General features: G+C 54.1%; 1 protein-coding gene across 1 annotated transcript in view; it reads left to right on the top strand.

Annotated features, from left to right (window-relative positions):
* The window catches only part of LOC137467246 (serine/threonine-protein kinase pim-1-like), a 39,956-nt gene extending 14,856 nt beyond the window's left edge, over nt 1-25,100 (top strand). Inside the window, exons 2-6 of the mRNA XM_068178759.1 lie at nt 18,837-18,928; nt 19,082-19,132; nt 19,327-19,693; nt 20,343-20,580; nt 24,956-25,100. Coding sequence (XP_068034860.1) covers nt 18,837-18,928; nt 19,082-19,132; nt 19,327-19,693; nt 20,343-20,580; nt 24,956-25,100 — 893 coding nt within the window. The remainder of the gene's footprint in view (nt 1-18,836; nt 18,929-19,081; nt 19,133-19,326; nt 19,694-20,342; nt 20,581-24,955) is intronic.
* The last annotated feature ends 345 nt before the right edge of the window (nt 25,101-25,445 follow it).

The following is a 25,445-nucleotide window of genomic DNA, read 5'->3' as shown; positions in this document are numbered from 1 at the left end:
AAACAAAGGAAATAGAGGGCAAATTAAGCAATGTTGCTCAGCGTGCAGCATAGGACAGCCATGTACCAAATCAGATAAGGTCTACCGTGCTGCAGCTCAAGAACAAGATGCAATAGATTTGCTGAAAGTGCCTCCTAGGAGACGGGAGGATGAGGATGAGGATGAGGATGAGGATGAGGATGAGGTGGACTTTCCAAAAAAAGAGGATGCAGGCTTGGAAGGGACATCTACTCAAACCCACTCCCCTCCTGGCAGTCCGGTTTTGTCCAGAACCAGGAGACAAGCAGTGTTACAGGCCGCTCTGCGAGAGGCAGTGGGACCAGAAGGAGGGAGACTGATGGTTAAAGTACCATTCTCCACCCCTGATCTAGAGGCGTGGGAAAGGATTGCTAAAAATTACCACAGCAACTCGACACTTATAGCGAAGCATTTACAATATGTTATCAAACAACACAACCCAGATTGGAGAGACACCCAGGTATTACTGGATACTTTCACTGAAACAGAAAAGCAGCTGATCCTGAGAACAGCAGGGGCTTTGGCAGAGGATCACCGTAAAAGCCAGTGATTGGATGTAAGAGAATTTTTCCCTCTCCAAGGGATCCTAAATGGGATCCAAATATATCGGCAGAGTTTCAGAAATTAGCAGATTATCAAGATTGGATAGCACTGGGAGTGGAGAGAGCTATCCCAAACACCAAAAAATGGTCTGTCCTGTATTCTATTAAGCAGGGGCCTTCCGAGACTCCATCTGAGTTTCTAGAGTGTCTAAGGGATTCTATGCATCAACATGCATCATTAGACCTGGGGTCTGAGATAGGAATTGTGGTGCGGAGAATCACAAATGGGACATCTCGCCATGATCAATATGATCAAGTGAAGCCAATTTTATTGTACAGAGGCCTGTATTTAGAATCAGTTCTGCTGTGCAAGAGTCTCTATCTAATACATGATTGGTTAATCCTAGCTGTTTATGCGTCTAAAATTAAATGCTGGTTGGATCACCCGATTCTTCATGCGTCTTGCTTTGGTTGTCTGGCCCACCCTGAGTTCTCTTTTTTATTTTGCTGACAACTTTGCGGATTCCTCTGACTTCTTCTTTTCCTGTCGTCAAGGATTCACTGACCCCGTTTCTAGAACTGGTTCCTTTGTTACCAGAAGGCTGGACTGTGCATCTGCTGAATGTGTCCATTGTCCTGCAAAAAATCCTCAACAGGGGATGTTCTATTAGTTCCAGAAGCAGGGTGAAATCTATTAGGGTGGGATTTACAGGTGCAGTTAGACATTGGAGTACTGCCAGAGGAAGGAAAAATGGTGGTTAAACTTCTCCAATTAACAGAAGAGAATGAGGACAAAATTCATGAGATGGTGCGGGCAAAACCAAAAAATTAAGGTAAATTGAACATGAAACCTGTAGTAATAAAAACAGTTGATGAGAACCATCCAGTTCAGGTATGACAATACCCACTCTCCCTGGAAGGGAGACAAGGACTGCAGCTGGCCACCCAGGACCTACTTGAGTAGGGTGCCTTAGAACCATGTATGTCCCCCATAATACACCTGTTTTACCAGTAAAGAAGTCTGATGGGACTTACAAGCTTGTCCAAGATTTAAGAGAAGTTAACAAAAGAACAGTGAATCAGTACCCAGTAGTGCCTAAGCCCTATACACTACTGAGTAATATCCCCCCAGCACACCAGTGGTTTAGTGTGACAGACCTAAAAGATGCCTTTTGGGCATGTCCACTGGCAGGAGAAAGTAGGGATATGTTTGCCTCTGAATGGGAGGACCCCGATTCAGGGAGAAAGCAACAGCTTCGGTGGACTAGGTTACCACAAGGGTTTTCCAAATCCCCAAACCAAACAATTCTCCATCAAACCTGAGATAAAGATCATCCAGTATGGAGACGATTTGCTTCTCTCAGGACGGGAAGAAAACAAAGTTCGAGAATCCACCATAGCATTGTTAAGTTTTCTGGGGAGCCAAGGACTTTGAGTATCAAAAGGGAAACTCCAATTTGTAGAGAGGGAAGTAAAATGCCTAGGACGTGTGATTTGTCAAGGGAGCCAGTGGCTGAACCCTCAGAGAATTGCAGGGATTGCCTCACTCCCACGGCCAAAATCTAAGAGAGAAGTCAGAGGGCTTTTAGGCCTGTTGGGATAGTGTAGGCTATGGATTGAAGGATACATGCAGGCCATCAGGTTCTTGTTTGAAAAGTTAATAGAAGAAGAGATAAGGTGGGAAGAAGACGACAAGCAAATTTTGAAGCTTTAAAGAAAAAATTAGTCAGTGCAGCAGCACTGAGTCTTCCTGCCTTAGACAAACCCTTCTATCTGTGGATATAGAAAAAGGGGCAGCACATGGAGTGTTAGCCCAGGACCGGGGAGGATCCAGGAAACCAGTGGCCTGTTTATCAAAACTGCAAGACCCTGCCAGCTGGGGGTGGCCAACCTGTATTCAGGCGGTGGCAGCGAGCGCCCTACTCGTAGAAGAAAGCAAAAAATTAACCTCTGGGGGAAAATTGAAAATATATACCACTCACTCAGTAAGGAGTATCCTCAGCTAAAAGGCTGAGAAATGGCTCACTGATTCCCAAGTGCTAAAATATGAAGCCATCCTAATAGACAATGGATAATTAGAGTTAATTGTGAGTAACCAACTGAACCCTGCCCAGTTTTTAGATGGAAATCCAGGTGAGGAATTAATATATAATTGCCTAGAGGTTATAAATTATCAAACTAAAGTAAGAGAGGACCTAACACATCAACCATTCCAAGGAGGGAAATGATTGTACATTGATGGATTTCCACAGGTAATCCGGGGACAATGGGTATCAGGATACATTATGGTAGATGAAGAGTTAGTGGCCCTAGAAAAAGGAAAGTTACCTTCCAACTGGTCAGCCCAAGCATGTGAGTTGTATGCCCTAAAGCAAACTCTGGAAATATTAGCACAGAAAAGAGGAACAATATATACAGACTCAAAATATGCTTTTGGAGTAGTGCATACCTATGGGAAAATCTGGGAAGAGTGTGGGCTATTAAATTCAATGGGGAAAGGAACTAAAAACTTATTTTAGAAGTGATAGAAACCTTACAAATACCAGAAGAAGTGGCAGTAGTATATGTTAAAGGACATAAAAAAGGGGTGACTCAAGAAGAACAGTGGAACCATTTAGCAGATTTAGACGCTAAGAATTCAGCCAAATCAGGGTCAGAAAAACTAATGATAGCATTAACCCCTATGGGAGAAATAGAAGAAGTTCCCGTATTCAGTGAGACAGAAGAGAAAGAATTCCTTAGAATAGGAGCTAAGAATGATAACAAAGGGAAGTGGAGATTAGCAGATGGGAGACAAATGTTGAATAAACTCCTTGCCAGGAAAATGTTAGAAGGCATACATGGAACAACACATTGGGGTACACAAGCGCTAAGTGATCAATTTCTAAGGGACTGAGGCTGCATTGGAATTTTTTTGGGATAGCTAAGCAAGTAACTGAAAGGTGTGTGATATGCCAACAAGTGAGTCAGAAAATCATGAGGAAAACACCCAGAGGAGGGCAAGAACTAGCCTTAAGACCCTGTCAAAACATCCAAGTAGACTTTACCGAGCTTCCCCATGTACAACGGTGGAAGTTTTTACTAGTGATAGTAGGCAACTTGACTCACTGGGTAGAGGCGGTACCCACGGTTAAAGCCAATGCCAATGTTGTGAGTAAAACACTTCTAGAATCAATCATTCCCCAATATGGGATGGTGAACAGGATTGATTCAGACCAAGGAACTCATTTCACCTCTAAAATATTGCAAAAAGTTGTTCAAACCCTGGGAGTAAATGGGAATTACATACTCCATGGCATCCACAGAGTTCTGGTCACACTGAGAGGATGAATCAAACTCTTAAAAGAGCTCTAGTTGAGCTGATGACTGAAACCCACGTCATAGATAAAATGTCTCCCTTTGTCCTTATTAAAAATTAGAAACCAACCCCGGTCAGATCTGGGGGTGTCACCCTATGAAATGACATTTGGTTACCCTTTTTGACCTCACCCCAGAGCATTGCCATCTATGAGGAAGGGGAAGCCAATGCCAAGAAATATGTTATGTCTATAGGAGAAACCTTACAAGGGCTATAACATAAAGGAGCAATTCCTCAAACTAACACCCTGGATTTCAGAATCCATAATGTTAATTCTGGGGATTGGATCAAGTAATGATCAAGCCATGGAGAGATCAACCTCTAACTCCTCAGTGGGAAGGTCCCTTTCAGGCACTGTTCATCACCGAATCAGCCGTGTGAACTGCAGAGTGGGGATGGACTCATGCCAACAGATGGACTCATGCCAACAGTTAAAGGCCCGGTAGAAGAACCCAAAGAGTGAACTACAACATCCAGACTGGGTGAAACGAGATTGACTCTTAAGCAGAGACTGAAAGACAACCAGAAAGACACCAAGATGCCCAAAGTCAAGCTTCCACCAACCAGTTTGAGGACTGTCTTCCTGTGTTAATGGGTGAGAATTATCAGCATCTGTTGATGGGAAGTACACAAGGGTCTGTAAAAGGTGATGGGACAGCTTCTTTAAGAAAATAAGACAAAGGAAGCAGGGCAAGACCCCTTTGTTCACTACCAAGAAGACCCCATAGCCCTGCTGTGGGTAGCAACCCCGTAGGCATGGTAAGGTAGGGACAAAAGGCCATACTGGACATCTGTAATTCCCCAACTGTCTTTGAATACAAAAGGGACTGGAGGGCGAGACCGAGCTGGCCTCTGGACCCCTAAGATACAATGACTATGGATCGCAACCACATAGGCACGGTAGATGGGAGTCAGAGCCATACTGGACCTCTGTAAGGCCCTTTTGTCCATTCCAAATAAGTGTGTCTAAGGAAAACCTGAGATTTTTCTCCTGTTCCCACTGTCCTTGCCCACATAAACAGCTGCTAGTATGACTCATTCAAGAGAGAGAGAATTTTTTTAATGTAATTGTTCAAGCAAAATGACTTATAGAAAAAGAAAAGGGGGTTTGTTATAGATGGGTAATCCTATTGTTGACTCTCACAATTAAGGGGTGAATATTAAGTATATGTTAAGAGAAGTTGTGTAGGTGTATAGTTATCTTTCCCCTCCCTCTTGCATTGTTATCACGGGATGCCCTCAGTAGTCAAGGCATTTGGGAGGGTCGGCTTGTTGCTATGGCAGCGCCTGACCTCCAATCAAGCTGTAAGAAAGTGATCTCCACCACTGGACAGTGAAGAAGAAGTGGATTGACAAGACTTTGGGAGGGGCTAGAGGTATAAAAGATAGAGCATCCATTTTGTAGATGAGCACAGGGTGACTGAATGCTTTGCTTCTGGCACTGTATTTATTCTTTATTCACTCTTCTGTTGTATTTTGATAAGGTCGTAATAAACCATTTACATTTGTGAAAGTGAAAATAGTTTCTCACATGGGGTTAGGGAATGTGGGGCAAGGTGTCCACACTGGGTCAGACCTCAAGTTAAACTTCTCTGACCTGGCCAGACCTCTTTAGGAGCGGCCCTACATCAATATCAATCACAGAATGCTGCAATCACCTCTTCTCTAATGAGAACAGTAATAAAAGACACTCTTTAAAATAGGAATACATATTTCTTAGAAGCTCTTTGAAATATTTCTCCATAACTGTATAAGGAAACCTTCTTAATGAACTACATTAGAGCAGAGGGGAATCAAGGCAGAGCCATGGTTTGTCAGAAGTTGCTTGATCCTAATGAGCCCTGTGGTGCATTTGGAGCTGAGCCCTGGAACCTCAAGGCCTGAGAGGAGATTGCGCAAACCTTTCCAGGAGTCAAAGTCAGAGGAAAAACCCAAAATGTCTCAAAGCATTAATGGGTGCCACTGAGGTCCATCCCAAACACAGGCTCCTCATGGACTCCTTGGAGGAGAGAACTGGAGGCCAGGATGGTAAAAAAAAAAGTCTCAGAAACTCAGTGTGGAAAGGAAAATCCAAAGTACCTTAAACTCCTTGAGTATCTCAAAACATCAATGAGCCCCACTGAGTGTCAGTACAAAGCTCTCAAGGGACTCGTTAAAGCAGATAATTGGGGCCATGATTGCACAAACCTCTCACAGAGTCTGGATCAAAAGGGAAACACCAAGTACCTTAAAAGAACTGAAGTACCTTGAAGCATTAATGAGCCCCACTGAGTGTTGTTCCTGACAAAGCCTCTCCAGGGACTAATTACAGCAGATAATTGGAGGCCATGATTGCACAAAGCTCTCAGAGACTCCAAGGCAAAAGCCAAAGCCAAAGTGCTTTGAAAAACCTGCAGTCCCTGGGAGCATGAAGGAGCCCCCAGGGCCATTCCTGAGCAAGGCTCCCCAGGGACTCCTTCCAGCAGATCCTTGAGGCCACTGGGATGTGGGCTAGGGGGGGATGCTGAGGGCAGGAAAAGGGGGTGACAGTGCCCAGCCTGGCTGGGGCTGTGCCAGGAGGCCCCAGCCTCAGGACAAGGTGTCTCCTCACGGCCCTTGGTGGCACGGCCCTTGGTGGCACAGATGCTGCTGTGCCCCAGGGCACCAACACTTGGCTTCTCTTTGTCCCCACCTGTCATCAGTGCCTCCAGTTCTCTGCTCTGCCTGGGGCCTGGGGACACTTTCTCAGTCGTGTCCCTCAGTGGAACCCATTAAAAGTCAAAGAAACTTTGGAGTTGGATTCTGTCTTGGAGTTCTGGAGAGGTTTCTGCAGCTCCCTCTCAGGGCCTGATGTTCAGGGCCTGAGCACAAAGCCCCAGAGGGTCATTAAAGTCCTTGTGCTGTGTCTGTGCTGCTGAGCTGGGCCGGGCTCCTGGCACAGAGGGTGATCCTGGTAACCAAGGAGAGCTTCAAAAGCACATTTCTCTGGATGAGCAGCTCTGCTCCCAGCCCAGCAGGGCTGGGGCACTGCCTGCAGCCAGCCCGGGCACAGCACAGAGGCACAGAGAGCTTCAATCAGTCAGGGCTGGGAAGGTGCTGAGAAGTGCCTGGGGCAGAATCAGTGCCAGCCCTTGGCACAGGAACCTCTGGCTGCAGGACAATGCAGCTGCAGCTCCTGGAGTGATCTCCTACAGCTGGAACATCCCAATGCCCACAGACCCTGTGAGTACATTCTCTGATCATCTCTTGTGCAGAGCAGCCAGGGGTGCCCAGGGCTGTCCTGCAAAGCAGGGTCCTGCAGCTCAGGGCGCTGTGCTGGGCCAGGGACTCTGCTGCCTGCCAGGGACAGCTCTCAGCCGGCCCGGGGAGCTGCTCCCAGCGCTGGGGGACAAAATGTGGGTGGAAGGAGACAGCTGGAAAGGCTGGAAAGTGTTCTTCTTGTGTGGTGAGGATTCTGTGTTGCTCAGGATTGCTCCCAGCATGACATTTACCTCCAGAACATTTCCAAGCATATTAAACAGGGAGCACAGCCAGTCATGGGCTACAAAATGGGAAAATCCTGCATTTTTAGTGTACTGATCTGTGTTGCCTGTATGGGAAATTGCACATAGATATTCATTTCTCAGTTCACCATGAGAAATATAAAAAAAATTGTCTCAGATCTGAATAAACCAGGCAGTGACAGAAACGAGCACAGGGCCCCTTAGAGGCAGCATCAGTGTTGCTTTTCCAGCCTCCTCAGGGTTGCTCTAACATTGCCATCAGAGCCTGCAGAGCCAGAGCTGCCCCTGGGCAGTGCCTGAGCTGGGAGGGGTCTGCAGGGCAGAGCTGAGCCCCCAGGGCTGGGCTGGGCTCTGGCAGCACTGGCAGGGCCCAGCCCTGGGCACAGGGGAGCAGCTGCTGGCAGGGACAGCTCCAGGCAGCAGAGCCCTGGGCAGACAGGGTTGGGAAAGTGCCCCCAAGCTGTGCTGGGATATTTAAAGTCCTCTCCAAACCCAACTATTCCATGATTACTTTTATTACAGAACCCCATGTGCAGCCACAGCCAATGTCCAACAGCAGCTCCAACAGCCACTTCCTCCTGCTGGCACTGGCAGACGCGCGGCAGCTGCAGCTCCTGCATTTCTGCCTCTTCCTGGGCCTCTCCCTGGCTGCCCTCCTGGGCAACGGCCTCATCATCAGCGCCGTAGCCTGCGGCCACCACCTGCACTCGCCCATGTTCTTCTTCCTGCTCAACCTGGCCCTCAGCGACCTGGGCTCCATCTGCACCACTGTCCCCAAAGCCATGCACAATTCCCTCTGGGACACCAGCACCATCTCCTACATGGCATGTGCTGCACAGCTTTTTCTGATTATCTTCTTCCTTGGGACAGAGTTTTCCCTCCTGACCATCATGTGCTATGACCACTATGTGTCCATCTGCAAACTCCTGCACTACGGGACCCTCCTGGGCAGCAGAGCTTGTGCCCACATGGCAGCAGCTGCCTGGGCCAGTGCCTTTCTCAATTCGCTGCTGCACACGGCCAATACATTTTCCCTGCCCCTGTGCCATGGCACTGCCCAGGTCTTCTGTGAAATCCCCCAGATCCTCAAGCTCTCCTGCTCCAAATCCTACTTCAGGGAACTTTGGCTCATTGTGGTTAGTGGCTGTTTAGCTTTTGGCTGTTTTGTGTTCATTGTTTTCTCCTATGTGCAGATCTTAAGGGCCGTGCTGAGGATCCCCTCTGAGCAGGGACGGCACAAAGCTTTTTCCACCTGCCTCCCTCACCTGGCTGTGGTCTCCCTGTTCCTCACGACTGCCACATTTGCTCACCTGAAGCCCCCCTCCATCTCCTCACCATCCCTAGATCTGGCCTTGTCAGTTCTGTACTCGGTGGTGCCTCCAGCCCTGAACCCCCTCATCTACAGCCTGAGGAACCAGGAGCTCAAGGTTGCAGTGAGGAGACTGATGACTGGATGCTTTCAGGAACATTAAACTGCTGGCCAATTTCTGCAAATCACTTGTAATAAAAGTTATCTTTGATGCTTCTTGTTGGTTTCATTTTGGAGGTTCTTTTTCTTTGTTTTACATTTTAATGTTGTCCACAAAGAAATGTCCTTGTTTGTGCCATTTCTCATTTTGTTTCTCTCCACCTTCCCTGTGGCCACAGACTGTGTCAATGAGGGGCTGTGCTCTTGGTGGATTTAAAGGAACTAAAGGGTCTGCCAGCAGAGTTTTCTGCAGAGATGCCCTTTTGTTGCCTTCTCTGGAGCTGCAGCAGCAATGTCTGTGTGCAGAGCGGGGGACAGAGTGGCTGGACAGCAGCCAGGCAGAAAGGGACCTGCAGGGACTGATGGACAGCAGGCTGGACATGAGCCAGCAGCGTGCCCAGGTGGCCAAGAAGGCCATTGGCTCCTGGCCTGGATCAGGAACGGTGTGGCCAGCAGGACCAGGGCAGTGATTCTTCCCCTGTGCTCGGCACTCGTTGGGCAGCACCTCGAGTGCCGTGTCCTGGCACTTGGACTTGTTAAACCTCACCTTGCTGGATTTGGGCCCTGGATCCAGCCTGTCCAGGTCCCTGTGCAGAGCCCTCCTCCCCTCCAGCAGATCAACACTCACAGGCAGCTTGTCATCTGCAAATTTCCTGATGGTGGACTCAGTCCCCTCATCCAGATCATGAATGCAGACATTTAAATCCAAGCTGGCTGGCTCTGACCCCTCGGCCATCCTGTGGGTGCCCTGTGATGGCACTCAGGGTGATCTGTTCCATAACCTTGCCAGGCACCAAGGTCAGGCTGACAGGCCTGGAGTTCCCCAGATCCTCCTTCCAGTTTTTCTTGGGGATGGGCTCACACTGGCTCCTCCAGTACTCTGGGACCTCCCTGCTGAGCCAGGACTGATGGTAAATGATGGAGAGCAGCTTGGCGAGTTCATCCACCAGCTCCCTCATCCCCCTAGGATGGATCCCATCTGATCCCATACACCTGTGAGCATCTGAGTGTCTCAGCAGGTCCCCAACTGCTCCCTCCTGGACTACAGGGGGCTGTTCTGCTCCCTGTGCCTATCTACCAGCTCAGGAGATTTCTTGTCCTGAGGACAACCTATCCTAATATTGAAAATTGATACAAACAAGGTGTTAAGTTACTCAGTCTTTTCTTTGTCTTTACTTACTATATTCTCCACTGCATCCAATAAAGATGTTCTCCTTATCCCAGATTTTGCTATTAATTTATTTACAGAAACCTTTTCAATTTTTTTTCACAGAAGTGGCCAACTTAAGCAGTAGTTGAGTTTCACCTCTCAACTTTTCTTTCTCCATGACCTAATAACATCCTTTAACACTTCCAAAGTTGCCTGACATTCTGTCCAAAGTTAATGCACCCTCTATTTTTCCTTTGAGTTCCCACAGAAGCTCCATGGGCAGTCAGGGCAGTCATTTTCCTCACCAGCTCATCTTTTGCTACACTGGCACAGGCTGCTCCTTCCCCTGTAAGATTACTTCCTTGAAATGTGTCCATCCTCCCAGGACGCCTTTGTTTTAAAGGGCTGTTTCCCTTAAAAAAATCAGTACCTGATTCGGTACTCCCCAAATCTGCATCCTAAATAGGCCAAAGTCTGCCCTTCCTAATTTCAATGTGGAAGTTTTGTTGCTACCCCTCCTTCTTTCACAAAACATTGAAATCTTGATTATTTCATGGTCAGTGTGCCCCAGGCAGCCTCCGACCCCCACATCTGCCACCAGCGCTTCTCTGTTTGTGAGCAGCAGGAGACAGAGCTTTCCTTGGGAGTGGAGTGTTTCCAAAAATTCAGTAAAACAGAAAACTCCTTAACCCCAATGCAGCATTAAGAAGCAGCATTCTTTATTCAGCCGGATGCACGGGGGATAGCTCCTCCCAAAGCCGAGCGTGCTGAGTACAGGAAAGTTTCTGTTCATATTCTGTATTTTGCACACATATTCATTGATTGTCCTGGACTAAACACACATCTGATAATCATTCCCCCAGAATCATTAACGTATTTCCCCTCCCCTTTTGCATGCTCTCTTCTGTTCTGGGGGTCTCTCTGGTGGTCCCTGGTGGTCGTGGACCCCAGTGTTCCAGTGGGCCTGGCTGAGCTGGCAGGACACTGAGGCTGGTGAACTTCCAGTTCCCCTTCTGACACAATGGGCATTGTGTGGTTTCCATAGGCCTGGGGTTTTGGAGAACAAGCTCCGGTGTTAACTCACCTGGTGTAGATAATTTATCATCTGGTAACATGAGGTCACAGAGTTATGTGAGGTCATCGAGCAGCTACAGCATCATAGACTGCCTCTGTGACATCCCAGAGCCTGCTGTGACATCATAGGGCAGAGGTCTGATATCCCAGAGCAGGCTGTGACATCACAGAGGGGCTGTGTGACATCCCAGGAGGGCTCTGTGACGTCACTGGGGTGGTCACTCCGCCCCAGCTCCCCCTCACAGTTTCTCCCAACAAGTCCAATGCTGTTCATGCCCAGCGGGGTCCCTTATCCCCTGGTATCCCCCCGGTCCACCTGGAGCCACAGCCCCCACCAAAGGACATTCCACAGGATCCCCCCCAGAGCCTGACATGGGGAAAAGGGGCCAGGGCTGTGTGACCAGGACATCAAGGACGTGGATTATCCAGGTCCCTGTGGCCTGGGTTGGGTTCCCCAGGGCAGGAAAGATGTCTGGCAGCTGGAGCAGGGTTAGGGAAGGGCCTCCAAGGTAGGGCTGGAGCCCTCGGGCTGTGAGCAGAGGCTGAGGGAGCTGGGTTTGTCCAGCCCAGAGCAGGGAAGGCTGAGGGGCTCCTCATCCCAGCCTGGCAGCGCCAGCAAGGAGGGGATGGAGAACACAGAGCCAGGCTCTTCACCCTAAGACAGCTTTGTGGCTACCCCGGCTTTGGGATGGGCCCTGGGCCTGGAGCAGGAGCAGCTCTGGAGGGCCCCAAGGCCGGGGCTCTTGTGCTGGCCTGGGCAGATGGGATGGCAGCAGGGGCTGCAGAGCTCTCAGCACCTCAGCCCGAGGGGAGCAGGGCACCCAGGGAGCCTCCTTTGGCCTTGGCCAAGCCCCTTCCCCCATGGCTGGGGCTGAGTCCTGGGTGAGCTGCAGCTGCTGCTGTGCCCTGGCCAGGGGCTGAGGCCGTGGGGCCAGTGGCCAGAGCAGCCTGGGCTGAGCAGAGCTGTGGGGCCAGAGCCGGCTGGGCTGTGCTGGGGAGAGGCCCTTGGTGCTGCACAGAGCTCAGGGCAGCTGGCAGAGCTTGCAGGGAGCTGGGCTGGGCTCAGAGAGCCTGGCACAGGAACCATCAGTGTCCATCCCAGCCTGGCTGAGCGTGCAGGGCAGGACTCAGCCCAGGCCTTGTGGGGCAGGGCCAGCGCCTGTGCAAGGCATGGAAAACAGGCAAGTGTCTGAGAGAGGAGGCTGCTGTGTGCCCTTGGGGGCATGGACACAGCAGGGAGGGGGCCCAGGACATTTGTCTCCGCCCGCCTCTGTCCCCAGCCCTTGGCAGCCCTGGCTGCTGAGCCCAGCTTTGCCCTGGGCTGAGTTTGGCTGTGGCCCAGCTCCATCCTCCTGCGGGGCTCAGGGCCTGTTCCCGGCCATGGCCAGCCCTGGCCAGCCTCTCTGCTGGCCCAGAGGCCGGCAGAGCCCGGGGCAGGGCTGTCTGTGCAGCCCCACAGGTGCCACGGGCTCTGCAGGAGCTGGCAGAGGCTGCCCAGCAGGGAGGCCATGGGGCACAGAGCCCCAAGGCTGCTGTGGGCACCACGGCACAGGGGCCGTTCCCAGCCGCAATGCTCCTGTCCTGGGCTGGGCCTGCACAGGGGCTGTGGCACCATGGCCGGGCCAGCACAGGGTCACAAAGGGGCCACGCAGCCGCTGCCGAGGCTGGCAGCAAGGCCGGGCACAGACAAGGAATTGCTGAGCATGGCCTGCGCTGGCCAGGGCTGACTGCGCCAAAGGCAGAGCTCAGCTGCCCTTGGTGGCTGCAGGAACACTCAGGAGCCCAAAGAGCCTCCATGGCTGTGCTGGAGACCAAGGCTGGAGCAGGGAAATGCAGGGCTGCTGCGCCATGGGGAGGGCATTGAATTCCAGCACACACCTCAGCTCTCTGATGATCCCGGCACCATGCTGGGCCCTGTTTCAGACTGGAGCAGAGCAGATGTTGATGGCACAGGAGCCCTGCGGGGCTGGCAGGGACCTGCAGCTTGCAAGGTGCTCTGCTCTCCCTCAGCTCCACTCTGAGAGATCCAATCCCAGTTTGGCACCTCAGGGCACAAGTGGCACTGCCTGTCCATGGGCACACAACTGATATCTGCCTGGAAAGGGGCACAGGTTTAAATTCTTGTACATTTCATAATATACAAGGACATTTTTATTATCTGGGTCACTTGAGTACTTTTAAGAAATACCAAAGTCTTCCCTCCAGGAACAGGAATTTCCTGGAAGTGTATTGATGGGAGAAGGAGAAGAAATACTGATCTTCCCCTTTACTTGAGTCACCAATATTGTTTATAACATCATCTCTCTCTTCCTTCAGGTATTTCCACCTCTTCTGTTGAAATGGCCATGTCTAAGGACATCTCTTCACTAGACCAGCTGGATCTATGTCCTTCCTGTTACTCCCAGATTTCCTCCTCCAGATGCTCTCTGGTCACACAAGGGCCTCTCAACTGACTGGTTACATGCTTTAAGCTTCAGGGAGTTGCCCAGTCTTTAAGAAGTTCAAAAATAAATATCACATTAATCAACACCTTACTTATATTAATATCTGTCACAGTATTGCCTTTTCTTATGTCTCTGTCTAAAACTGTTCCTGTATGGAAATCCCTTGGGGATGGGGGACATGTCAGATGCTGCTGGGACATCACAGAGAGCTGAGGGAAGAGCTGTGATGGTTATTAAACTGTTCAAATGTTCAACTTGTGTTTGTTGGCAAGAAACCTTTCTGTGCTTCTGAGTGTCACCAGTCCCTGAGCCCAAAGGACACAAACCTGATGAGTTGTGGTTCCCTGCAGGGGCCCTTGGACCTTGGCTCTGCCCAGGAGAGCTCTTCATCCACTTTCCCGCTTTTCCTCCCTCTGGGCATGGAAGGAGCTCGTGCCTTCAGTGTGTGACTCGTGTGTGCAAAGAGCAAATCTGGGCAGAATTGGGGCAGGGAGGGTTTGGGGGGACCTTGGGACCTGTGCTGGGCACAGAAGGTGTTTTCCATTGCTCTGAGACTGTCTGCTGTGCAAAGTGGATTTAATATCCAGCAGAGAAATGACTTTTGCATTTGATGGAGCTGTGCCTTCCCTTGGCTTTGCTGACTGACAAGAAATGAACATCCCTCTAGGTCTGGGGCAGCTCCTTCTCCAAGGAAAGCAGGTGGGAGTTGGAGCTAAGGAGCTGAAACTTTGGTAAAAGGTTTAATAAGACATTCAATGAACACAAAACACTTCTCAAAGCTGCATATTGGTCCATTCAACTTCACAAACTCTAAGCCATCTGAGTTTTAAGTTGCTCAACATTTTCAAGAAGTCAGAAATAAAAGAACGAGAGACAGAAATAGAGAATGATGAAAAAGATTTGGAGAAGCACACACAGAGCTACCAACTCCTGGATTCCAGCACTGTTCAGATCGGAATTCCAAGAGGAGGTAGGGTCAAGATGTGTGCTCGCCTTGTGCTCAGCCTTAAATACCCCTTGGTCTTCCTGGGCCCTTCCCCCAGGTGGGACTTGGGGTCATTTGGTCACTCAGGAGCTGGGCTGGGGGCTCCAGAGGTGGCTGTGGAGCATTGCCTGTGCTGTGCCAGGGACTGGCAGACACTGCTGGGCTGGGATAGAGGCCCTGGGGGGATTGGGGTTCCAGGGCAGGGCAGGGCTGGGGTTCCAGGGCAGGGCAAGGCTGGACCTGCCCCTTCCTCCCCCACACACAAAATGTTTCCAGCCCACAATCTCCTCCAGTCTGTCACAACAGGCAGTGTTGGAGGTGAAATCCCAGTTGTGGCCACGGGCATCTGCAGGAAGAAGGACAGTTCTTTTCCATAGGAATGAAAGCCCCAGTTCTCGGTTTATTTCTGATTTAATTGCCTGGATTCTGTTTGGTTTTGTTGTTGCTTTGTTTCCTGTTTTGTGCCTGAAGTGTCCAGTCAAGAGCAGAGTGACTCTTGCCAAGGAACTTTGTGGTGCTGTTACTCAATATTAAATCTGGTTTTTGCTGCTCCCTTGCCGGGGATTTTTTCAGCGCTCTCAAGCCCTCGTTGGCAACAGGGTGAAGGAGCCCTGGGCCAGGCTCTGGCCCTGGGGGACACGGGGACGCTGCCGGGGGGTCCCTGTCCCCTGTCCCGCCCCCCATGGCCCTGTGTCAGGCTCTGGGCTCGATCTCGTGGAACATCCTCTGGGGGAGGCTGCGGCGCCGGGGGCGGGGGGACCCGGGGGGACAGGGGACCCCGCTGTGCACGAGCAGCGTTGGACTTCTCTGGGGGAACTGGGAGGGGGGGCTGGGGCAGAGTCACCTCCCCAGTGACCTCACACAGCCCCTGTGATGTCACACAGCCCCTGTGGTGTCACAACCCACTCTTGGATGCCACATAGCTCCCTTGTGATGTCATAGGCCCAAATCTGCGATGTCACTCTGTGATGTCACAAAGCTGTGCTGTTACAGAAGATTCTGTGATGTCAGAAATTCACCCTGTACTATGACGTCACAAAGTCATCCTGTGACATCACAGTCTGTTCCATGATGTCATAGCCTGCTCTATGATGTCACACAGCCAACTCGGTGATGTCACAACCCACACTCTGATGTCCCAGAGCCACTCTCTACATGACGGCAGAGTCTGCCCTATGGCCTCACACTATGATGTCACACCCTGCTGTGTGATGTCACAAGCCCCTCAGTGATGTCACAAAACCCTCCCTGTGATGTCATACTGCCACTCAGTGATGTCACAGCACACACTTTGACCTCACTGCCCGCTCTATGATGTCATACAGCCATGCCATGATGTCACAGCCTGCTCTCTGATGTCACACTGTCCCCTCTATCATGCCATAGCTGCTTGATGACCTCACACAACATGCTCTGTGATGTCATAGCCCAGTCTGTGACCTCACACAACCCACGCTGTGCTGTCACACAGCCCCCCTCTGACATCACAGCTGCTCTGTGCCTCCGTGACACAGCCACAGAGGCGCTGCTGTGACACAGCCCCCTCTGGGACACCCCACAGCCCCTGCCAGTGCTGAGACCCTGTGAGCTCTGTCTGCGCCCTGCTCGTGTCCCTGCGATGCCCTGGCAGTGCCCCAGCCCTGCTGGGCTGTGCACAGGAGCTGCTCCTGGCCACAGCTGTCTCTCTGCAGCGCTGCCCTTGCCAGGAGCTGCCTCTGGGCCAGGAGCCTGGCCCAGCTCAGCAGCACAGACACAGCACCAGGACGTTAATGACCCTCTGGGGCTTTGGTGCTCTTTGCATCGGACCCAGACCTCAGAGTGTGCTCAAAGAACTTCTCAAGAACTCAAAGTCAGATTCAAAGTCCAGACTTTCTTTAACTTTTAATGGGTCCCACTGAGGGACACAACTCATGTGAAAGTGTCCCCGGGTTCCAGTTAGAGCAGAACACTGGAGGCAGTGATGACAGCTGGGGACAAACAAGGCAAAGGTGTCTCTGGTGCTGAGCAAACCTGGATATCACCATGGTGTCCTTGGACCTGCATTGTCACACTGACCCACGGTTCCATGAGGTTCCCCAGTGTCACCATGGTCACTGTCAGAGGCTGGATGAGATCAGTGTCCCGAGACACCTTGGGTTGAGCTGTCAATCAGTCCCACAGCTGGGACAGCGCTAACCCGGCTCTGAACGCCCCAGCAATCACAAGTCCCAGCTGGGGGGAGGCCCACGAAGGCCCAGGGGCTTAAAACCAAGGAGCACAAGGTCAGCCCCTGCTATGGACTCTGCCTTCTCCTGGGGCTTGTGTCTCACCCACACTGGAACCCCAGGAGCTGGGAGCCACATGTGTATCTTTCTGTGGAGCTTCTGTCTCTCTGTCTCTCTGTCTCTTTCCTCTCCTTCTAATGCTCTTTCTATGGAACATTTTTGGGTCCCTGAACAACTGAAGTGTTTAAGGCTGAGAGGTCCAGCTTGTTCTGGTGCTTTCCATGAACTGATTGAACTCTTGATTTATGAACCAATGCACTAGATGTGGAATCCTCTACACTGAACTCAGAAACAAACGCCCTCTGTCAGAGCATTTTCATCTTCTAGATCACTTCCAAGATGCCCATGGCGATGTTGCAATGATTATCACACAGCTCTCCATTTCTGGATGCAGGCTCTGCAGATTCTTTCTCTGCATTCAGTCAGGCTTGCATTCCCTGACAATTCCTGGTAGCCCGTCATGGTTTCTTAGGGCAGAACAGTAACAATGGAAACCTTACCAATGGCACAACTGCCCAGCCCACAAGGAAAAGAAAGAACAAGCTGTCAAGTTCTTCAAACATTTGTCCTGCTGTGCTGCAAGAGTTGAGCTGCACACACGGTGTGGAAAGCCAAGAGAAGCTGCAGTTGGTGCCACATCTTGTGACAGAAGCTGCACCTCGTTCTCCAGGAAAGGTTCCTGGAAAGAGCAAACAGGAGTGTGGAGAAGATTCTGGGAAAACTGAAACAGCTTTTAAGAAATGAAATGAAAATGGAAAGAAACAACTGAAGATGTTTTTCTCTGTTTATTTTTATGCTCCTCTTTTCCATCTTGCACTACTGCTCCATCCCCTTAATCCAAATAGATCTCATCTCTAAGATCCATGACTTGGCGAATTTTAGACACTCTAAAATACCATGAGCTACACACAGTTTGCCTTCCCCGTTTGTTTTTTTGGGTTTTTTTTTTGTGTTGTTTTTTATTTTTTTTTAATCACTGCTGGAGATGTAAATGCAGTGCCTGGGTCAGATACAAATTCTGCATTCAGGGAATGTGCCCCGATAGGGTTTGATCCTCAGCGGGGACAATGCATGGCAGCGACCGAGGGGATTCCTGTTCCCCTGTGTAGGAGTCCAGACTCAGGGTCTGGGCTGACCAGGGCAAAGTTCCCGTGTTTGGACAGGCTCAGGGGCTGCCCCCGGGGAGCGGGGGGCTGGGCGCGGGGGCGAGCGGGCAACGGAAAAACGGACACGGGGACAAACGGCCCCGGAGTTTCAGTTGCAGCGGCAGCAGCGGCGGCGGCAGTCGCAGCAGCAGCAGCAGCAGTGAAAGCAGCAGCGAAAGCAGCAAAACCAGTCACTTTGAGGACTCCCTCGCCCGCTGTCCCGCACCCTCTCCCGCTCTCCCTTTCCCGGGGTCCCCTCCTCTCCCAGTCCCCCTCTCCCCTTGCCGGGCCATGTCCCCAGCCCGCCCCCGGCCCCGGGCGGGGCGGCCCCGTCCCCGCCCCGGTTCCCGGCCCCGGCTCCTCCCCGGCCCCGGACCCGGCCCCGGCCCCGCCCCGGTTCCCGGCCCCGTCCCCGTCCCCGTCCCGGTTCCCGGCCCCGGCCCCGTCCCCGTCCCCGTCCCGGTTCCCGGCCCCGTCCCCGTCCCCGGCCGTCCCGCCGGGGTCTCGCCTCCGCCCGGCTCTGGTCGTGCTGGCGGTGGCGCTGCTGGGCGGGCATCAGTGCCTGGAGCTCGGGCGGCACCGCCGCCCTCTGGCTCCGCCTGGCCGGAGCCCGGCCCCGGCCCCGACGTGGGCTCCAGTCCCGGCCCCGGCCCCGGCTCCTCCCGGGCCCCGCGGAGGACACACGCGGCGCGGCCGCTCCCGCCGCCCCCGCTGCGGCTTCCCCGGCCCGAGCTCCGCCGCTCGGCAGCGCGGCCGTCGGCCCCGAGCCGCCGCTGTCCCGTTCCAGGGACAGAACGCCTGGGGAGGGCCGGCCCGGGGCGCTCGGGGAGCGCTCGGGGGCCGCTCCTGGCCCCGGGCCGAGCGCTGACAGCCCCGTCCCGCCCGCAGGGAAGGCGCAGGAGGAGGCCCTGCAGGAGCGGTACCGGCTGGGTTCGCTGCTGGGCAGCGGCGGCTTCGGCAGCGTCTTCGCGGCCACGCGGCTCTCGGACGGCGCCCCGGTGAGCGGCGAGGCCGGCGGCGGGCGCAGGAGGAGGGGGCGGAGGTGGAGGAGGATTAGCAGGAGGAGGAGGAGGAGGTGGAGGAGGAGGAGGGGGATGGGGCTGCGCAGGGCAGGCGGGCGAGCTCAACTCGCTGCTCTCCCTTGCTCGCAGGTGGCCATCAAAAGGGTGCCACGGAACCGCGTCCGGCACTGGGGCGAGCTGGTGAGTGAGCGGGGCCAGCGGCAGAAGCTGGGCAGGGATGAGCCGAGGCCCGGCAGGGTGGAAGCCACCAGGACACCTCGAGGGAGAGCGGGCGTAGGGCCAGCGCAGGGCGCAGAGCATCCCGGGCTGGGTGAGGGGTTCCCGACCCCCGGCACGGCATCAGCCCCACTGATGGCATCGCGCTCCTCCCGCAGCCCGACGGCACCAGCGCACCCCTGGAGGTCGTGCTGCTGGACAAGGTCTCCACTGGCTTTCCCGGTGTCGTCCAGCTGCTGGAATGGCTTGAGCTCCCCAACGACATCGTGATGGTGCTGGAACGCCCAGAGCACTCTCAGGACCTGCACCATTTCATTCGGGAACGGGTGGTCCTGTCCGAGGAGTTGGCGCGGGATCTGTTCCGCCAGGTGCTGGAGGCTGTGCGGCACTGCACCAGCTGCGGGGTCCTGCACAGGGACATCAAGCCCAAGAACATCCTGGTTGACCTGGCCACCGGGCAGGCCAAATTGATTGACTTTGGCTGCGGCACCTACCTGCAGGACACAGCCTACACTCGCTTTGCAGGTGAGCCCACGCAGGTGCGTGCTCTCAGTCCCGTCATCTCATGGCCCAACACCTCACAGCCCAAGCTGGGTGTGGCAGCGGGGATTCTCCCTTTTGCTGCCCTTCATGGCACTGAGATTTCAGCTGAGCTGCTTTTGAGCAGGGCTGGGTGGGGAGCCAGCTTCCAGCCCTGCTGGCAGCCTTTGCCCACCACTCTGGGCAGGACTGAGGCTAGGGCTGGGCAGCCAGCCCAACAAAAACACCCCTGGGTGGGGTAGCAGAGAGGGGTGGCCAGAACCTGTGTCCCAGCCGGTTTGGGGTGCAGGTGAGAAAGGGCTTGGACTGCTCCACTCACCTGGTTTCTTTTGGCTTCATAATGGTTTTTGGGGCAGTGCAGGCAGGGAGGATGAGGGCATGGTTTTCCCAAGCACTGAGTGGGATTTTCCTCCTCATGGTCGGGCCTTGCCAGGGCTTCCACTGCTCTCTTCCAACCCCAGTGGCTTCTTTTCCATCCCCGAGTCTGTACACCTGTACACAAGTCCCAGGTGCTGGCGAGAGGGCAGCGGTCACCCCGTGTGCCACTGGGGCGGCCCCCACACACCCAGGGATGCTGGAGCCAGGCTCAGGGAGCAGCAGCGTCCCCCTGATGAACCCCATCTGTATTCCATAGGAACACGGTCATACAGCCCCCCGGAATGGACCCAGTTTGGCTGGTACTACGGCAAGCCAGCTACCATCTGGTCCCTGGGCATCCTGCTGCACCAGATGGTCTGCGGGGAGCACCCTTTCAGGAGGGGCTGGAACATCAGCTGTGACCATGAGCTCTCGCTGCCAGGACGGCTCTCTCAAGGTGGATCCTCATCTCTGGCCACGGGGGCAATACCAGTGCTGGGAGACAGCAGCAGCTCGTGAGCATCCCTCTCTGGCAGCTGCTGAGGAGGTGGCACATGTCCTGCTCTCCTGCTCTCCTCCAAAACAGGGAATTGATGGGGAAGTTTAGGCCCAGCTCTGAGCACATCCAGCATGGCCTGGGCACGGGAATAGTGGGGCAAAGCCAACAGGAGCCTTCTCCAACTGACCGGTGGTTTCTGGTTTCTCTGTCCAGAGTGCCAAGATCTGATCAGGAGGTGTTTATCCATGCTGCACTCGGACAGGCCCTCATTAGAAGAGCTGTTCCGTGATCCCTGGCTGCAGGATATTGATCTGCCCTAGAAGAAGGGAGAGAGCCACAGGCACACTTTGATGCAAGGCCCTGGTAAGTTACAGCTCCACACATGCCTTGGCAATCAGAAGCAAAGGAACGCAGACATTTTGTCCTGCCTGTGTCACTGCCCAGGGGTCATCAGATGGGAACACGCAGCCCTTGTGCTGGAGCTGAGCTGCTCTGCCCAGCACTGCTGGCCACCATCCGAACTGGTTTTGCTTGTCCTGGTTCCCTGACAGCTGGGGCCCTGGGCAGAACCCTGACAGCCTGGGCTCACCCCAGGGAAGGAGAAGAAGCCCCTGGAGAAGCTGTACCAGGTGGGGCTGTTGCTGCTGGGGACAGTGAGGACGACAACCTCTTCCTCCACCTGGTCACCGGCAGCTGAGGATGATGGACTTTGATTCTGGCACCTTCTACAAAGCCAGGCTCCACAGGGAATTTGCAGGTGAGTCCACACACAGGGGGATGCTCCCAGATTTGGGCATTGCACAGCCTGGCCGGGAACCAAAGGTTCCCCCTTTGCTGGGGCGGATGCAGCTGATCCTTCAGTCGGCTGCCAGGCTGCTTTTGGCAGGGCTGGGGGGATGGGCTGGGGTGCTGATGAAATGGGAGTGGGCTCCTGGCCCTGCCAACAGCCCCAGCACCCACCGTGCCCCGGGCTGGGGCTGGGGCAGCCAGCCCGACACAAAGAAACCCCCATGGTGGGAGCAGAGGTGGGACTCCAGAACCTGTGCAGGGGCTGCTTTGCTTTGCAGGCAAGGAAGGGCTTGGGCTGCTCCACTGCCCCTGTTTGCTTTGGGATCACCGTTATTTTGGAGGGCAGTGAAGCGGGGAAGGGAGAAAACCTGGGCTTCCCTCACCTGTGGGTGGGTTTTTCCCTGGCCTGCAGGGGTTGGGCCTTCCTTAGCCCCTGACAGAGATAAGATTTTTGACCTTTTTTCTTGTTCCCCTTTTTGTCTGTAATCTATTTTCAATAATTTGTTGTGTGTTTTTCTAGAGGAAGCGTTCCAGGTGGGGTCCAGTCTGGATGGGGAAGTGCTTGGGAGCAGCTGTGGCGTGGATGGGCCGTGCCCTGGGAGAAGGATGAGGACATCGTTTGGGACCAGCTTTTCTTCCAGCGAGGGATGGCGTGAGGTGGGTCCTGTCTGCTTGGCATGGTGGGATCAGAGCTTTGGGGAGATGGCAGCGAGCACAGGAGCATCCTGCTCTGGGCAGCTGCTGAGGGCTGGATGTGCTGGGGCCGGCTGCAGGCTGGGCACATGTCCTGCCCTCCTGCTCTGCTTCCACAGGCAGCAGGGATGGGCAGCTCTGGGCACAGCTCTGGGCACGGCCAGCATGGCCTGGGCACCGCGGGCGGCTGGGACAAGGGGACAGGAGCCTTCAGCTGACGGGCGCTTTCTGGTTTCTCTCCTTGCAGCCAGGCTCTGCGGGTGCTGAGGCTGCTCTGGGCTCTGCCAGGGCTCTGCTGGAGCTCAGCACCGGGCTGCAATCAGCCAAAGAAGAAATGGGGTGACCTGCAGCACAGACCTGCTTGAGCATTTCAGCATCACAGCTCAAGTTTGCAGAGTGTACACCTCCAAGGGCAAACATGACACCACCCAAAAATTAAACTTGTTCAATAGCTTCTGAAATGAAATCAATCTGGGATGACCCCAAATGATATTTTGCAACTTGCTCAAGCTGTAGCTCAGCCCTTCTCTGAACTGTTCTCTCCCCCACCTGCCTTTTACTTCCCAACTGCTCCCTCTTGTCCCCCAGTGAGTTCCCAGCCCATGGCAGTCTCCATCACACTGTTGCCTTCCTTGGTGCCCCTCACCATGAGGAAGGCCGAGCCCCAGGCTTGGGGACTCATCCTGTCACTGGATGAGGAGCAGCAATGTCTCAGAGGTCCAGTGGGATTTTAGTGTCATTCAGAGCTGCTTTCCAGCCCTCAGCTGTCCTCACTGCTGAGTTCCCACTCCCTTTTCCTCGTCCTTGCAGCAGGATGAGCTCTGTGAATCCCCTTGAGCCTCCCCACTCTTCCCAGCCCACGCACCCACCTCAGTAAGGCTGAAGCTGCAGCTTCTCTGTCTCCTGTGGCACACCAGTCCAGTCCCCTGTGCGGGGAGCCCCAGCCCCAGAGCACAGCACTCAGCTGTGCACTCCGGGCTGGAGCAGCTCCCTCCCAGCCCCAGCCCAGGGACTCCTCCGGCCGCAGGGCTTGGGGCACTGTCAGCACCCGCTGCTCCAGCCACCGCTTCTGCTGGTCCTGACAGCAGCAGCCAAAGTGGGGCTGATCCCGAGGGAGCAGCAGCAGGGCCTGGATCTGATCCCTGACTCTGGGGCAGGGCTGGACAAATGACACCCAGCAGCAGCAGCAGCACATGGAGCTGACTTTCAGCACAGCCCCTGCCACTCTTGCCTCCCGTGTGCAGCGGTGTCACAGCAGCCTGAGGCACCTGGGAGCACCCTGAGCCATGCCAGGGTCAGTGCCAGGAGCATCCCCTGGCGCTGTTTAAAACCGGCTCAGCAGGAACTGGGGATGCAAACAGGATGAACCTGAGCATCTCCCACCAGCAGATACATCAGAGCTTACACAGTAACACGGCCGTGACTCTCCCAAACTGGATTTAGGAATGGCACACCTACTGCAGCCATTGGATCATGAGCTGCCCAGATCCCTTTGGGACTCCTGCTTTTGGTGTCTCTGCCTCCTCTCCCTGCCCCAAGGAGGCTCCTCTCTTCCTCTCCCTGCCCTGACAAGACAGTCACACAAATAAAGACATGGGATTACCAGGTGCTGAGGAGCTGTAGAAGGAGCCTTCTCTAGGTCTGGCCTGTTTCCAAAACCTGCACAGTCTCCCTCAGCAAGGAACCTCCTTGTCCACCCTCTCCAAGGGTGTCAAGCTCAGGAAGGGATTCCTGACACCCTGTCCAGCTGGGAGAGCTCCCGTGTCTCCATACCAGGGGATAAAACCAAACCCAGGAACCCTGGGGGGACTGAGATTGTGGCATGGGGACATCTGTATTTATTTCCCAGTGGCAAACAAAAATGTGGAATGGTGCCAGAGCTTGTTTTGATCTACATCAGCTTTTGATAATTGTCCCTCCTCCTGACAGCGACTCCTCTGCAGCTGCACTGGGAGATCTCTGGGGCTGAGTCCACTAAGAGGAGATTTCAGTGGGGCTGAGGTGCTCGAGGGGGCCCATTTCAACGCTCTGCTGAAGTCCAAGGACATTGTGTTTCCCCGAGGAGCAATGCTCCTTTCTGGCACTCACTGCCCCGTGAGGGACATTATTCAGTTGCTGCCATTGGGTGAGTTCCAGCCACAGGGAGAGGGAGGAGGAGATGATCCCACCCATGGCTGCTGCTGGGTCTAGACTCTGGGTGAGATAAAGCCGAGACAGAGCTTCAGCATCTCCCCCAAAATCACAGAATCACAGAAGGGCTTGGCTTGGAAAAGACCTTCAAGTTCATCTCCTTCCATGCCCCCTTCCACTATCCCAGGCTGGTCAAAGCCCTGTCCAACCTGGCCTTGGACACTGCCAGGGATCCAGGGGCAGCCACAGCTTCTGTGGGCAAGTTCTGATCTCTGCCCAGGTGAGCAGGGACAAGACCCAAGGGAACGGCTGGAGCTGGGCCAGGGCAGGGCTGGGCTGGAGATCAGCAAAAGCTTCTTCCCCCAGAGGGGGCTCAGGCACTGCCCAGGCTCCACAAGGAATGGGCATAGCCCAGAGGCTGTTGGAGTTCCAGGAGCCGTTGGACCCCGCTCCCGGGGCTTCACGGGCTGCGATTGTTGGGGCGTCTGTGCAGGGCTGGGGGCTGGACTTGATGATCCCAATGGGTCCCTCCCAGCTCAGCCCCTTCTTAAATTCTCACCCTTTGGATCAGCCTTTGTGTCCCTTCGAGGCGCTGGCAGAGCTGCTGGGGACAGGGCAGGAGCGGGGCAGCCCCAGTGTTTCCCTGTCTGTGACACCCAGAAGTGACAGCCCCAGCGTTCCCCTGCCTGTGACACCCCAGCGGTGACAGCCCCAGCGCTCCCCTGTCTGTGACACCCCAGGGTGACAGCCCCAGCGTTCCCTTGTCTGTGGCACCCCAGTGGTGACAGCCCCAGCGTTCCCTCCCTGGAGTCGCTCCAAGGGAAGCGTCCAGAGCCGCGTCCAGTCAATGGAACTGTCCGGCCACTGACCAGCCCGGCCTGGGCTGATGTGGATTGCTCTGCAGACAGCTCGGGGAAGGTGTAAGAGGCCGTCTGAAGCCCCCACATTTGCCTACCGGTTGCCACAAGCAAAAACCCCTTCCCCCATTACAGTACCGGCTTGGAGAGAGCGGCAGTGCAGGTGCAGTTGCTGTACCGTTACGTTAGCTGTTCCGAACAAGGCCTGGCAAGGAGTTGGCAAGGAATTGGCAAGGACTTGGCATGAACCCACCAAGGAACGGCCTACTGCATATTTGCCCACTCTCCTCCTGAATCTGAATGAACTTTTAGGGTGACCCTAATCATCTCTCACTGAAGACCTCTCATCTGCCCCGTGACCACTGTGACAGACGGACGGAGATGGAAAACCCTCCTCCCAAGGACTGAGACT

The sequence above is a fragment of the Anomalospiza imberbis genome, unplaced genomic scaffold (assembly GCF_031753505.1).
Source record: "Anomalospiza imberbis isolate Cuckoo-Finch-1a 21T00152 unplaced genomic scaffold, ASM3175350v1 scaffold_55, whole genome shotgun sequence".
NCBI lineage: Eukaryota > Metazoa > Chordata > Aves > Passeriformes > Viduidae > Anomalospiza > Anomalospiza imberbis.
The sequence above is the reverse complement of the archived record's forward strand: the minus strand, read 5'-3'. Positions and strand labels throughout refer to the sequence as shown.